The sequence below is a fragment of the Xyrauchen texanus genome, chromosome 5 (genome assembly GCF_025860055.1).
Source record: "Xyrauchen texanus isolate HMW12.3.18 chromosome 5, RBS_HiC_50CHRs, whole genome shotgun sequence".
In the NCBI taxonomy this organism is placed as follows: domain Eukaryota; kingdom Metazoa; phylum Chordata; class Actinopteri; order Cypriniformes; family Catostomidae; genus Xyrauchen; species Xyrauchen texanus.
The window spans coordinates 26,254,767-26,270,496 of NC_068280.1; the positions used below are offsets into that span (position 1 = coordinate 26,254,767).

The following is a 15,730-nucleotide window of genomic DNA, read 5'->3' on the forward strand; positions in this document are numbered from 1 at the left end:
TGGAATTCCTCTGAACGAAAAACAGCTTATCAATACCATAAACGACCCGTCCACTAACACAAACAGCAAACAAACGCTTGATAAACCAAACACTCAAAACTATATTTCTCTCCTTTCAGTGGGCCACTTGTGCTGCGCTTCTTTCTCATCGTCTCAACAGCTAAACACCGTTATACCCGAGCCAATAAGCATTAACCGTGACTCATAAATACAACTGTGTCAGTAAAAAGTCAGCTTATCGAGTTGGGCAGTAAATAAACAGGCGCGCACCGCTCTATCCTGCAGTGTCATAGTGCCAGCGCAGCTGGGTTGTTTACAGCGCGCGGCCACTCAGATAGTCAAGTTTCTCATGCGTCATATTTCTCTGGAATTCCTCTGAATGAAAAACAGCTTATCAACACCATAAACGACCCGTCCACTAACACAAACAGCAAACAAACGCTTTAAGTTGCATAATACTACCCATTTCGTTCAGCGTGTGTGTTTTGTATATTAATTACTTTATGCTCTGTGTCTCATCTGTCTCCAAATTAGCCTATAGCCTATCCGCAAATAATAGTTAAACACACTAAATGACATTTTATATTACCTAAAAAATAAACTGAAACTGTTCACATTTCAGAAAGAATCTCTCATATATATACACACCATTATGTCATAAATATTTTGTTTGTTTGCCTGATTTAAACTTTTTAAAACACTTTTATGGGCTAAAAGATGCCTGTATATAAAAACTGCAATAATTATGCCTATGATTGATTTAAAATGATATCATAATAAAAAGTCATTTTATTTTACCATACTTTGTATCACATTCAGAATACAGAACAGAATAACCCACACTGACAACTTTTACATGATCAATAATCTCTTAACAGTAAGCTTTTCTTTAATCATATCCCAACACATGAGTGGAACTCACCTTGTACAGTGGTTGCAGTCTCTTTGAATCCCAGACACACATATGGAGTCGCATGTAATCCATTTATTCCAGATTTACAGCAACCACCAGTCTTGAAGCCCACAAGGTTTTCACAAGATCCCATCTCTTGTTTCCCCATGAGGTTTAAGGTAATGTAGTTAAGTCCATTCTGATAGCCAGCTGAAGTCTCTCGGCACATTGAAGCCCCATGTTCCTCATCAGAACCTTTGCTACTTCGGGCAGAGACGTTCTCTACGGAGGCAGAGCTGTGCCGCTTAACATTGTGTGCAAAAGAAGGAAATACAGGTGCAACTGTGGTGGTGGATGAAAAGGTCTCAGAGCTATGGCGTCTCCGGCCCTGAGGGTCTGCTCGAATCAACTTCGCTCCTCCGTCCGGGTCTACAGAGGAGGTAGCCAACAAGAAAGCACCAATTCCTGTTGAAACCCCCTGGTCACCCAAGTTAAGCCTTTTAACCTGGATAGTGGGGCTGACTGAAGCTCTCTCATCATTGTCAGACAGGAACAGAGGTGAGATATGCGCATTGTTGAAAGTCATCTCAGCATAATTGTCATCACCTATGCCAAGCAAACATGGAGAGTTTCTCTGTTCATTGAGGAATAAAGACCCTTCATCAGGTTGGCATGGACATGCCGCCAGCTCTGACATCCCATCCAAGGGACTGCTGAGTGCTTCCCTCAGTTTAGGAGAGTGTGAATTCTGGTTGAGGTTTATGTAGTCTGAGAGAGGGGATCTCTGTCTGAGGTTGGATAGTGAGCCTTGGTTTTCCATAGAAACCAGAGGGGGAGAACAGTACTCTTTAGCATCAGAGAAGTCTATGTTGATGTACTCGCCTGGAAGAGGATGTTCAGTCATACAGGGAAGTATCCTCAAAGTGTCTAAAGATAACCTATTGTGTCTGATTACTCTTGATCTGTGCGCCATGCCATCAGTGCGACGGAGAAGGGGCAGGGCAATGGGGCTTTTAGACACCTCATTAGTCTCCACTGTTGGATTTTGGCCCTGTGGACTCATCAAAACATACTGGTCATCCTCTGCCCATTTAGGTGCCTGTTGTTTGTTAAAGCTAATACATAGAGAGGGCGAGAGGTGCTGTGCTGGTTCACCCACTAAATAATCTGGTGGTGTTGGTGACAGCTGTGTGTCAACAGGTGACATATTCATGTATTCTCCATTCATTGCTCTCCCATCAGAGCTCTCCAGTGAAAACTTGGACCCAGACCACATCTTCATGTACCCGTTGTCCTCTAGAGATCCACTGCTGGGGGAGTTGGTAGTGCAGCCACTGCCAGTGGACTGATGATGTGACCTCGGGTTAATGATCTGCTTGGGGGCTGAGACACTCATGGGACTCATGGGTACGTTGTATTCATTTTTACCACACTGAGGTGCCATTCCTGGTGTCATGGGCATGTAGCAATCATCAACCAAATTACTGTTAGAGCCAATCTCAATGCCCCCGTAATCTTTTGGGTATGAGATTTTAGAAGATACACAATGTGTACTCTGTCCACAGTGGCTGTTGGTGTATGCTGCCCTCATCAGCATGTATTCATCAAGTGATGCTGAAGATATCTGGGAGTGTGCTACATGTTGCTGTGGTGTTGTCAGAGAGTATGTCCTCTTTCTGTATGTCTTCTCCATGTCCAACATCCTGTTATGAGAGAGGGTGAATGGCCACTCCATCACCATATAACCATGGAGTTCACTGGCTTCTTGTGAGGGTGGTGTGCTGCAGAGAGAAGAAGGTGTGTCACTCCTATTTGTTGGGTTGTATCGTACATCCCCTGGGCTTGAACTGTACTCATCATATGAGAGGAAGCCAGTATCATTAGGTGACCCAGAAATTGAATCACTGCAGCTAGAGAGTCTGTGTACTGCGGATGAGATGAATCCATTCATACTGGTGGAGGACAAACTTAGTGGGCTAACAACAGATTTGGGAGAGTGGGGCATTGTCATAGACATGGATCTGCAATGTTGAAGAAATGATGGTTCAGATGATGACTGACCCACATAAACTGTGTTAGATCTGCTTATGTGGTTCCGGCCTGCAGCTGTTGGGCTTCCATTCTCAGATATAGACATGGAGACTGTCCCGTTCATGGTACCCTCCCCCTCACTGGCTGTCCGTATCCGACAGGAAGTTAATTTAGTGACAGGAGATGTGGCTGCAGTACTGTCTGTCCTTGACCTCCTTACCAGTCCTGTCTGACTAGGGGGTAAATTGTTTATATTCCGCCGAGAGGGCACGGATATGGGGTTTGATGACTGGCTTTTGCTGCGTGGCCTGAACTCAGACAGCTCTTTCATTGCTTTCATAGCTTCTAAAATTGTCTCATGTATATTTTGTGCAACCACAGAATCATCTGCTTGCATCCACAGCTCTCCAGGTCCAGTAGAGGCAGATCTTCCCACCTCAATGAAGAAAAAGCTATGAGAGTGCCCGCATCTGCGTATATTTATTAACTGCAGGGTCACAGATGCCAGCTCTGAGTTAAGTTTCACAAAGCTAATTGTTCGACTTGATAAGCACAGTCTGTAAACTCCAGTGATATTTCTGCTCTGGCCAAGTCCTTTTGCTTTAAGTGTCACCTGCCATACCTCCTTATAAGCAGCATTCACCAGTGTAATCGTGCCATAATTTCCCTCGTCGAAACCCACCAGAGATGATGCCGAGCTGGAAACGGTGCTGTCACACACTTTCCCCTTACTTACTAAATCAGTTAGGTCTCTGTGCCAGTTATCCTGTTCTTGTTCATTCTCTGCAGCAACAGCAAAATACTCGTCCTTGGTATAGAGGGCTATCAAATATCTGTGTTTGGCGTCAGCGCGCTTGTTTATGCTCAAACACGAGTGAAGGAATATGACTCTTTTCGCAGCGCACTTGTTTTTCCATTTCTTCTCATTCTCGTAATACTCTAGTCGCGCAGGGAGCCCATCACTCAGATCTTTTAAAACAAAAAATCGCCTATGTCCGTGCTTTTGCTTCTTGAGGTATCCACATTTTTTAATGTTGTTGTCGTTTGATAACGAGGGTCCTCCTGTAAGTGGCGGACTTGCCATACTTGCGTTAAATTGTACTAGTCTCTACAACTTGTTATCCATCCGAAGGAAAAAAAGAGTAAAAATAAATAAATAATAACATTAACTTCCTCGCCACTTTTCCTGTGAGATAGGCCTATGTGAACGTCACAGCACATCTTGGATCGTTGAACAAATTAAATAAAAACAAGACACACACACATATAAGGCGGTGCGACCTTAAAGGGGCGTACCAAGGGGTTGCTCATTGGCCAGGCTAGAAGATTGACGATGCTTTGTCAAATCCGTGACGTAGTATTGGCAAATCTCCCTTACACAAGCTGTTCTCTCCTGAAATAAACAGCACTTTTTGGCTGACACATGCACAGTACACACGCGCACTTCAATGCTGCAGAGACTTTTGATTGTGCCAAAATACAAGGCGTATGAGGCATAAGCATTGCTATTCATAAGCAGCAGAATAACAAACGGTTAGGAATGTAAACATTTAAACCGTTAATCTAAACACACACGAATCTTTTTTTCAACGTCATCAAGAGTAGGCTACGTGTCATTTTCACATTATAATTTTGCCAGACCCGATGTTCACTTTAAAGTATGTCAGCCTGTGGAAATATGCATTTGGGGACGTGAGCAAACGCATATGTATAGTGAGCTTTGAGAGTCTATTCAACTTGTAAACAAGCGTAAAGTCGTAGTGCGCTAGCTGCATATTACATAACGCATACTATAATTTAAAGGTTTATTTTTACGCACTCTTCTGTCCCTGTCCAACAACAGTGCCTTCCGCCTGAGAACAAGCGTTTGCATTTTACAATTTAGCCTAAATTACATTGCTATCAAACGGATTTTGACTATTCATTAGGTGGGTATTATTTCAAATGTAGGTCGACTATGTAACTCGTCCGAGGGGCCACATATGGAGCATTCCAGCGTGCAGGTAAATCATTTAAAACCCATATTGATAGTAGGGACTTGTTCTCGTAAGTGTCTGTATTTTCTGAAAATGGATGATATGGATCTGTTTTTCTAGAAAAAATCCAAACTGCGCTGCACTATGAGGAGGTACGCCACCCCATGGTCGTGCAACAATACGGAATATGTCAGTAGCCTACAGTATATGGAGCCGGATATATGACACAACAATTTTAATTAGAATTGTGTAAATTTAATTTATAGACTTTTGTATTTTAATTATAAGTGTGATTTTGCCAAATTTGATATTACGTTATATTTTAAATAGGTTTGAATTTGAATTTTTTAAACTCCAATCCTGGACAGTTCATATTTAACTAATTTAATTGTTGTTTTTTTTATGGCACAATTTTATAAATATGTATTTTCAAACAGAACATTTTTGGTTCTGAATTCTTACACTGTAAATATCCCGTTTTTAAAAATACAGTTTCAAGTTTTCAAAGATGAAGAAGAAATTCAGAACACCAAATTCAATATCCTAAAATCAGAATTACATTCATTATTTAGTTATATGTGATGCTTACTCTTACGCATACTAATCACTTTCATACTAAATATACTTTATACTAAAACAAATACCAGAGACCGCTTAGACAAATGTCTCATGTGCTGAGAATGTGCTAACGTGCTAACCATAAAATATAAATCATTCAAGTTTTAGAACCATTTCATGGTCAGAATGTCGACCTTTTGAATCACGCACGCACCAGAGAATTAATGCACCTCAACCTGTAATTGGCCAAAATGCTCCTTTCGACTTTTCTGAGACCCTCTACTCTTCCCTGTGGAACAAGGAAGCTTGATCTATGACCCACTTTCTGCAGTTTGATTTTTAGAATATTGAATTTGGTGTTCTGAATTTCTTCTTCATCTTGAAAAATTGAAGCTGAAAAAAACGGAATATTTACAGTTTAAGAATTCAGAACCAAAAATGTGCTGTATGAAAATATATATTTATAAAATTGTGTCATGAAAAAAACAATTCAATTTGGTTGAATATGAAATGTCCAGGATTGGAGTTTAAAAAATTCAAATTCAAACCTATTTAAAATACAACGTAATATTACATTTGGCAAAATCACATTTATAATTCAAATTCAAAAGTCTATCATTCAAATTTACACAATTCTAATTCAAATAGTTTTGTCATATTTCTGGCTCCATAACAATAAACTCATTGCACTGTGGTTTATAATTTATTCAAGTTAAGGATTGACCCTTGCCTTTTGTGAGAATGAATAGGCTATACAAGCATTATAGAGAGACAATTATGGAGCATAATCTGTATTTGTAACTTTATAAAGGCCTACACATAATCGACCAAGTTTCTTCTCTGCTCAGTCCCTGCAGTCATATGAAACACCTATTAGTTGTATAGGTCTACATTTTATAAATAATCTAATAAGGATTTAAAAGTCCTATGTTATATAACTATGACTAAACTAGTTTAACCCTTATCAGGTGACAGAGTAGCAGCCTATTTGTTTACGGGAAGATAGGATATACTGTATAGTGTAGGGTACAATGGGGCTAATGGCCCCAGTGTAAAAGGCTCCTTTGATTTTGTTTTCTCCCCAAAAACAAAACAACAACCAAAAATACCATAGCACTTTCCTAAACGCCTGTTTGTTACAATATACTGCAATAATAGTGCTAGTCCATGAGATCATTGTGTGCAATGCCTAAAGTTTATTTTGTGGTTATTTGATCTAATATTTAATGTTTTTCAAATGTTGCAAAATGATCACACTTATTTTTTAGACAAAATATGATTTTCAGTTTTGTTCAAGGTTATTGAATCAAAAGTTTTTTAATAACTGTCCAATAAGTGAAAAGATATCGTTTGGGGTTAAAAGCCCCCCTGTTGCAGGGGCTAAAGGCCTCCATAATACACATTGTTTTTCTTAAGTGGGGCGAATAGATTTGTTATGAAAAATGTACAAAGTGAGCTCACATTGACTGATCTAATAACAATAGAGATTAATTTGTTTATAGAATATTTAAGACATTGTGAAATGCCAAATGTGATTGAAATGAACAGAAAATTGTTAACACTTTTCTGAAGTTGTTATTTTGTGAATGTTACATTTTGTTAAATTGTTACTCAAAAAGCATCAAAAGTATTTGCATAAGTTAACAAATTTGACCCTATACCTATTGTCCCTATATTTACACAATATCACTTTAGCCCCCTGGGGGCTTTTTACCCCAAGTGTGAAGTAAAAGGCTCCCTCACCATCTTTTAAAAATATATATTTTAAACAAAACAACGTTCTGTTATCATTTCTTTTCACACAATAATAATAATAATGTGAGGGGTTTTTCCCCCCAAGAAACATAGTCACACCAAAGACCAAGTGACAAGTGATTTTATTCTTGAGTCGGACTACTGACTAATGAGATGTTTAATTAACTTCTTATACCTGTTAAATAACGGCCTTCTAAATACTTCAAATATTTGAAATGAAAAAGTATTTGTTCTTTCTAACTAGCCATTTATTATTGTTTTCCTTGGCAGTGATTTAGACCAAATCAGGTCAAATAATTACAAGCAACAAAACACCTCAGTCTGTTGTTTGTATATTGTGCAAGACAAATCTAGTGATTGTACTGTATTAGCAATTTTAGACACCCCTGTATGGAGGTTTTTTGCCCAACAAGGTAATGTATTGATGACATTAACTAAGGTTTATCCCAGTCCAACAGAACCTGGAGTTCACTGGCCTGCCAATGGATACACAGCTCTGTGACTGGTTTCATAATCTGGCCCTTAAAGAAGATTAGTGTAAACAAACAGATTGGCTGATCTGCCTAGGAACGATTTGGAGCCTTTACACCCCAATTCTGAAATGAGCAGCTGTCCATGCAAACAATATAACAAATTAAATAAGCTTCAGAAGAATGACTTCTGCCATGTTGCATTGTCCACAGATCCTGTTGTGCCTGATGTTTTTTGTTAATCTGATTTGCTATTTTGACATCAGGCTCCAACCCCTTTTTTTGTCCAAATGTCAGGTCAAGGGAATTACCCCACACAAAACCATTGTTTTGAGGTATTAGCAGTAGGTGTCCATAAACTTGCACAACAATGAAATGCAGTAAATAAAACTCATTGGTCAACACAATACAGCTACTTCACCATGACACAGCGTGTGTGGCAGGCTGAGCTAATGTATAGGGCCAGCAAATGGAGACATTATAAATAACAGTATCACAACCTGGCCTTGAAATACACAAGCTCACTTAGTGGTTTAGCACTGACTCAACACTTTTCCAATATGCTAATACCTTGTGTAGTGATACAATTTACATGTAATTTAAACAGATGTAGGAACTCCTGAGGAAAGTAGTTCTGCAAATAAATACAATTTATGAATTGACCCTCAACTAATTTAATTAACAAATTGATTTTAGATATTCAAGATATTTAAAAGAAAAATAAACGTTCACATTTCATTTTAACTGTTCTTATCAGTGGTTTACTGTTGAACATTTTGTCAAACAAAATCAACAATTTATGATTGTATGACATCCCTGGATGGTGTAGGTTAGGTCTAATTGTTTTTACTTGCTTTACCACACCGATATCATTAGTTGTTGATCATAATTGTATCACAAAAGTAGTGGAACACGGGATTCTGCATGTATTGCTGAACATGTGAAAAAACATCAAGAAGTCTTTATATTCTGATGGACGCACTATAGTGAAGAGGATTTGAAGTCCAAAACATAACAAGGATAGCATTAACAATGCTAATTAGTCATTGAACAAACATTTTACTAAACACGTTTAAAAAAAAAAACATACCCACAAAATGTAGGTAGGAGTAAACATGATGTGCAAACAGCAATAATCTATATGCATTGTAAATGTATTTATTTGTTATAAATCAATGTATATCTATAATGATCTACAGGCCTTATTTACACACTTTAGGTATTTATACAAAATAAGGCCAATTCCAAGTTGGGTAAAAGTGATTTCTCTGCCTCAAATTTGTTTATGGTTCGCAAATTAGTGGTAGAAATGACATGATAAAAATTTTTCATAACTTTTCAGAAAAATTTAAAAAATTACAGAGCTCTGTTTTGATGCATATCTAACTTGTGAGAGTGTGACAAGTGTATTTTAAGAGCTTATTTTCTGTAAAGTGTACAATGCCAAAAGTGTGCATGTTGAAGAAAAACATGTATAGCACACTCATGAAAAGGACAGTCCACTGTGTGTACTTTTTATTGTATCTATGATATTAGAATTCACTTTACAAAATACATTTTCACTAAATGTGTACAGTGATGTAAGCACTTGAAAACTAATAAAAATATATAATGTTGTGTATTTGTGATGGAACATTAAAGATGGGTAAACCATACATTTTCCACAGTGATAGTTTCATTAGTAATTCCATCAGTGATCCAAGCCTTGCGTGTTTCTGAATGCTTAGTGCAGAGTGCTGTTGAGGGGAATCTTTATCTGTTTTAATAACTATCAACATCCCCCAGTCACAAAGACCATTTAGCTGCAGTTTTTTAATATCTGTCTATGTCAAGAGCTATCTGAGATTTACATATCCATGATTTGATAGTCCAGGCTTTTTGACTGCAGCAGTTGTAGAACATTTGGTCTTCAGAGATCTCTTGTCTCCTTCCCTCATCCCGATAAATGCAACAAAGATTGTAAAGAATTCTAATACTTGCCTTGGCATCTACATTTAGCACTCTGAATTTCTGATAAGGATAAACAATGAGCTTTTACTAAAACAACCAGTTAAACATCTTATGAACAAACAAACAGATTAGTAGCTTGTTTTTATTCAGATGTTATGCTTTATTATAAATGGCAAATGCAGTTTATATATAAAATTAGTTTTCACATTTAAGGCATTGTTTTGAACCATTGTCTTATGTTATTGAACACACTTTCAGATTGTCTCTCGCAAATTGCACAGTGCCTAATGGAGGACGAGATACAAACAACAACATTTTGTAAGCCAGTCTGCAAGACAGTTAGCATGTATTTTTAACACATTAGATGGTAAATGGAATTATGTCAGCACAAATCAATCAATGCAATGAAATAAAAGGGGTATGTTTGACTTGTTACATAAAATATTAGTGAATACAGAAGAAATCTACAAGACTGACTTTCCATAAGATAAAGACTTATAAAAAACTTATAAAAAATGGCTGAAACGACATTATAGCAAACTCCAAAACATTTTTAAAGTCTTTTCACTTACAGATACAAACATGTAGCTATAATATTTATTTCTTTATTAAAGGCATTCTATAAAAGAATGAATTATGCAATGTCTTGGCTGTCCAAAGTAGATGGTGTTGTGGGGAAGTAAACCCAATATGAGGCTCTGCCTGGTCAGAAGATATAACATGGCATATGCACATTCTCCAACTTGAGTTCTCAGTTTCATGCAAGGATTGCTAATGGCAAGACAACTGTAATATGAGGTGAGTATGTGTTTGTTTGCATTTAGCTTGGGGCTAATGTTATATCAAAAATGAATCTGGGGCAAGGACGGGAGTCAAACCCAGATAATAAACAACACCACTGTCTTTCTTGGAAATGTAAAGGTATAGTAGTTGCATATATATTGTGTTGTTACTTACACTGTTTGATCTCATGTATGGCATTATTTACGAAAATGACACTCTAGTATTTGCTCTATGTGTGGGTGTATGCATGCAAACTGTGGGTGCATTGTATGGTAATTAAGTGGCGCAAAGTGCAATTTGCTAATTTCCTGATAAATAGGTCATTGTGCTATAATGTTTCAAAACCAGGTCTTATCTTAGTACAAAGTCTAAACTTAGTTCCTGCACTTGCAGTGTGGCGATTCCACCAGCAGATGGTAATAAATTAATGTCCAAAATCTGAAAATATAGTGACAATAGCCGTTTTATGAAAACTAAAATTTATAGAATTTGTGTGAAACTTTTAGATTATTATTATTTATGTTTATATTTACAATTGTATTTATTATCTAATTGGTATTTTTCCACCTGTTGTCGTAGAGTGATTTTTATGTCACTTCAAAAGAGGACTGTGGAAGAAGTTGGGAGTAAAATCTTTGGATTTGAAATATTAAATGATTAATAATACTTACATTCTCTATAATTTAATGGAATTGCCAAATGGTCAAACCAGAGAAGGACCAAAGAATTAAATTGTAATTGACCCAACCCATTAGCGTTTGCACGTTTAAATTCGCCAAACACATTTGCGCTTAGACTTAGCTCATGCTTGCATGAAATACCAAAACTTTATGGCCATGCCCACTGACATTGTGCTCATGATTATGTATAGCACTGCAGTTAAACCTCTCGCTGTTAAAATAGGGCCCTATATGTTCCCAGTGTTACTGGTTATAATTGCATTTTAAGTAGTATGAATTCCAATTAGAGAGTATTTTTTTTACTTGTCATATTGTTTCCATTGACTCCTATTAATTTTTAATTACAGAGCTTTTCAATTGAATTAAATTAAAATAGAGAGCTCTACAATAGCAATTCTTACTAGTAATAATTTAATTCTAGAACTCTCTATTCAGTGTCATCTCTTTATTGTAATCTCACCTCATGCATATTCATATTCATCTGGTTTGTATAAATTGGCAGCCGGGAAATTTTATATAATTACTTATATTAAATATAAATTCTGCTTGAAAATAGACCAGATCTTCTGATCTTAAAAAATGAGGACAGAATATTTCTTATTACACAACGATAGTGTATACTACACTACTACCTTTAACATTCTGCATTTATTGCATTTTTAACATTTTGAATGAACACAATAATGATTCCCAGTAGGCCTACTCTTGTTGTCCGTATTGGTTATTATCATCTTTCTCAAACTAGTAAAGAAAGAGTGAGGTACTAAACAGTTTTTCCTCACTAAGTCTGAAATTATAAATTTAACGGGCATACTTGCATAACTTAAAATTAGTTACAAATAAAAAATAAAAAAAAAAAGGTTTTGATAAATGGCATTTAGTTTACTGAATTAGCGCTGGTGAGATATACCAGTGAGCTTCTTTCTGGAACATACTGATGTTTATTTGTTTACATGGCATGGAGGTAAATGACCAACTGTAATATATTTACTTTGTATGGATGACTATTCACTTGTTAATTAAAGAAAAAAAAAGTCATTTAAATGTATTTGTTTTCATTACTTTAACTTATAGTTCTGTTTATTAACTGCTAGAGCGTGAAACAAAAACAGCAGCGCGACAAAAAAACTGCGTACCTGTGTAGTGCGTACGTGTGTCTCTGTTGTTGAAGTGTATCGTTAATTTGATACTCATTTTAACAATTATGTAAACATCACGTGCGTCTATTCTGGTCAGTCGTCATGGAAACATGGCGTTTGGACCAGAGTGAAAACAAACGTATCACTATACCACCAGTATGTGTGAAAACACTCACTGTGGCTTTTTAAATGAATTGTTATTCATCCCTAGATTTATATCTGTTATTTTTCAGTTGTGGCTGACTATCAAACTAGACAATAAAAGAACGTTTAATGTTTTTCTTTTGCTGTATTTATTCATTCCTCACACACAGAGGATTTAAATTGAACCAGGCTTAACTCCTGAATTCCTAGCATTACACACTCTCTCTCTCTCTCTCTCTCTCTCTCTCTCTCTCGTGTGCGTGCGTGTGTGTGTGTGTGTGTGTGTGTGTGTGTGTGTGTGGCCTGCCAGTGAGCAATGGACATATGACAGTTCTTTAAAATAAAAAAGACAGATTCAGGTGAGAGACGGGACAGTCCATAATGACCTCTGTCTTGTTTTTTTTTTTTTTTCTGAAAAGTGTTAAGCTAAAGTAACAGATAATGCAAACCAGCTATCTGTTGTTGTATCAAATTACTTATCTAGGCAATGGTCCCCTGCTTTTATTTTTTGTATTTATTTCAAACCCACAATGGAGAATACAGCTTCTCTTGTGAAAGGAATTTGTGATTTAAAAAAGTTTCTAAGCCCAATAATAATAATTATAAAGACATTTAAAATGACATGCCTCTGTGTGCCTTTTGATCATATCCTTAGAATCTGTAAATGGTCTCCATAACATTTTTGTGACATGACAAACTGACCTCAACTCTTCTGCCTACAATATATTTGGGTATGATTGTCAGTTCCAAGAGAAAGAGAGGGAGATGGCGAAGGAGAAAGGGAAAGGGAGAGCATGCAGGAAGAACCAGGTTAGGAAACAACAACAATAAATAAACTGACATATAGTGAATAGTGGCAAGCAAAATGGTAACTACTCATACTCCTATACTAACTTATTGGCATTAAGTAGCCTATATTAAATTTACATTTTGTAACATTATTTTACACCACATTTTTTCATAATAAAGGAGGAGGAAAACAACAGGGAGAGTCCATAAAGGATGAGAGGGAATTGACTAGTGAAAGAAATGAAGAGACAGAGGGAGTGCAACATAGAGACCACCAAGCCAAAGCAGCAGAGACAGAAGAGAGCTGTTCAGATTTAGGGGATAAGGACACTGGTCCTAAACAGTTAAAGCTGTCTCAATACCCTCATACTCAGTTTGGCACACAAAAAAGAGCCTTTCAAGAACAGTGGTTCAAAAGTTACAGATGGGTGGAATACTCAGCTTTCCTTGTAGGGTATTTGGCAAAAATGTCAGAAAGGATGCACTTGTTAATGATGGAGTTAATAACTGGCAAAAGGCACTTAGCAAGTTTCAAAAACATGAAACAACACAGTCACATAAGGACAGTGTGGTTTGTTGGAACAGTTACATAGCAAGCCTGTCAAAAGGGAATGTTGTAGTGCATATAGAGGCAGCAAGTACCACTGAAATTAGTGAAAGAAGGCAGTACCTAGAGCGTATTATGGCAGTAACCTGCTTCTTGGGTAAGCAAGGCATAGCATTCAGAGGTCATGATGAAACAGATGAGTGTCACAACAAAGGCAATTTCCTAGAGTGCATGTCACTTTTGACCAGATTTGATCCCTTCTTACAGATATACACAGCCCCTTCAAACACCACGTACCTCTCATCTGATGAGATGATGAGATGATAGAGTGCTGTTCACAAGAACTAACAGAAAATATCATCAGTGAGATAAAGGGAGCAAATATGTATGCTATTATGGCTGATGAGGCCAGGGATGGAAAGACAAAACAGTTGGCACTCTGTGTTAGATACGTGTCTGTTGAGGGTGCCATCAAAGAAAGGTTCCTAGCCCTTACAGGGGTGTCACAGTTTGATGCTACTTCGATAACATCTGCGATTGAAAATCAGTTGGTAAAGAAGGGAATTGATCAGTTGAAATGTGTGGCACAGACCTACAATAGGGCAGCTGTCATGAGTGGGGATGTTGGGGGTGTACAAGCCCATTTAAAAAAAAAAAAGCACCCTGAGGCAATTTATGTGCATTGCTATGCACATGAGTTAAATCTTGTTTTATGTCACACATGCAAAGCTGTCTCTGAAGCCACAGAGTTCTTCAACATGCTGGAAAGTCTCCATTCTTTATTTAGTGTCTCCCTTGTAAACCACCAAAAGTTTGTGGACACTCAAAAGAAGTTAGGGTTGCAGCCAAGAGAACTTGTGCAGTTGTCAACTACACGCTGGGCGTGCCAGCTTCATTCAGTGACTGCAGTGATTGATAATTTCCCTGCTATCATTGAGTGCCTCTCCACAATCAAGACACCTACAGCAGTTGGATTGAGGACAAAACTCAGTAAATTCTCCTCAGTTTATTTGCTGATGGTTTTCCACACTCTTCTGTCTGTAACAGCAGGTTTACCCAGATACCTACAGAAGGAGACCATTGACATTGCCCAAGCAGTGACATACAAAAATGCAGTGACTGACACCATGAAGCAGAAACGCAGTGATACCACTGCTGTAGATCTGTACTCCAGAACAATAGCTATGTGTGAGGCTAACCAGATAGCAGTAGAATCATCCACAGGACAGAGGCGGAAGACAAAGAGAATGGATGAATATGTTGTTGAGTCAACTTGTGGGGCAGGCAGTGAAACCTGTGTCTCTTCAGAGTCTGAAAATCTCAAGAGGAAACTTTTGTTTCCTTGTCTGGACTGAATGATCTGTGAACTTGAGAGGCGTTTTTCTGGTGTGAATTAGGATGTGCTCAATGGAATTCAGGCATGCAGTCCAACCTCAGGCCATTTCTTGTCTGAGCCTCATCTGACAGCACTGGCTCTGCATTACCATATTGAACTTAAGTCAGAGGAAGTGATAGTTGCAAAAAACTTTCTGAAGCGCAAGAGTGAGGCTGGTACAGTTCAGGACATGCTAGCAGTGTACAAACTCCTAGATTCGGAAATGTTCCCTTCACTGAAAGCTGTTATGCAGGTTGCCTTGACAATACCAGTTAGCAGCTGTACATGTGAGCAGTCTTTTAGTGCCTTGCGTCGGCTCCATACATGGCTCAGGAGGACCACAGGCCAAAGCAGACTCCAGCTCCTAGCTGCGATGTCTATTGAGAAGGAGTTGCTTGAAAAAATTGAACACCAAAGGGTCATTGAAAGGTTTGCCACCCTCAAAGTGCGGCGACATATATTAACTCTCCCAAAGTAGAGCCAAATGGGGATTCAGGGGAAGTACTTCAAAGATTTCCCTCTCTTTCTTTTTTTAAATCTTTACTTTCTAAGTATTTTCAAGACCTCTGTAAATAATCTGGATATTTTGGACTTTTTGGTTTTACCTTCTTTGTTTTTTTTTCTCTTGATGTGAAGCTTGT

The 15,730-nt window shown here is 37.7% G+C and overlaps 1 protein-coding gene across 1 annotated transcript in view; it reads right to left on the reverse strand.

Annotated features, from left to right (window-relative positions):
* irs2a (insulin receptor substrate 2a) overlaps nt 1–4,147 on the reverse strand; it is a 31,214-nt gene extending 27,067 nt beyond the window's left edge. Inside the window, exon 1 of the mRNA XM_052126597.1 lies at nt 923–4,147. Coding sequence (XP_051982557.1) covers nt 923–4,007 — 3,085 coding nt within the window. The 5' untranslated portion in view covers nt 4,008–4,147. The remainder of the gene's footprint in view (nt 1–922) is intronic.
* Nucleotides 4,148–15,730: the final 11,583 nt, after the last annotated feature.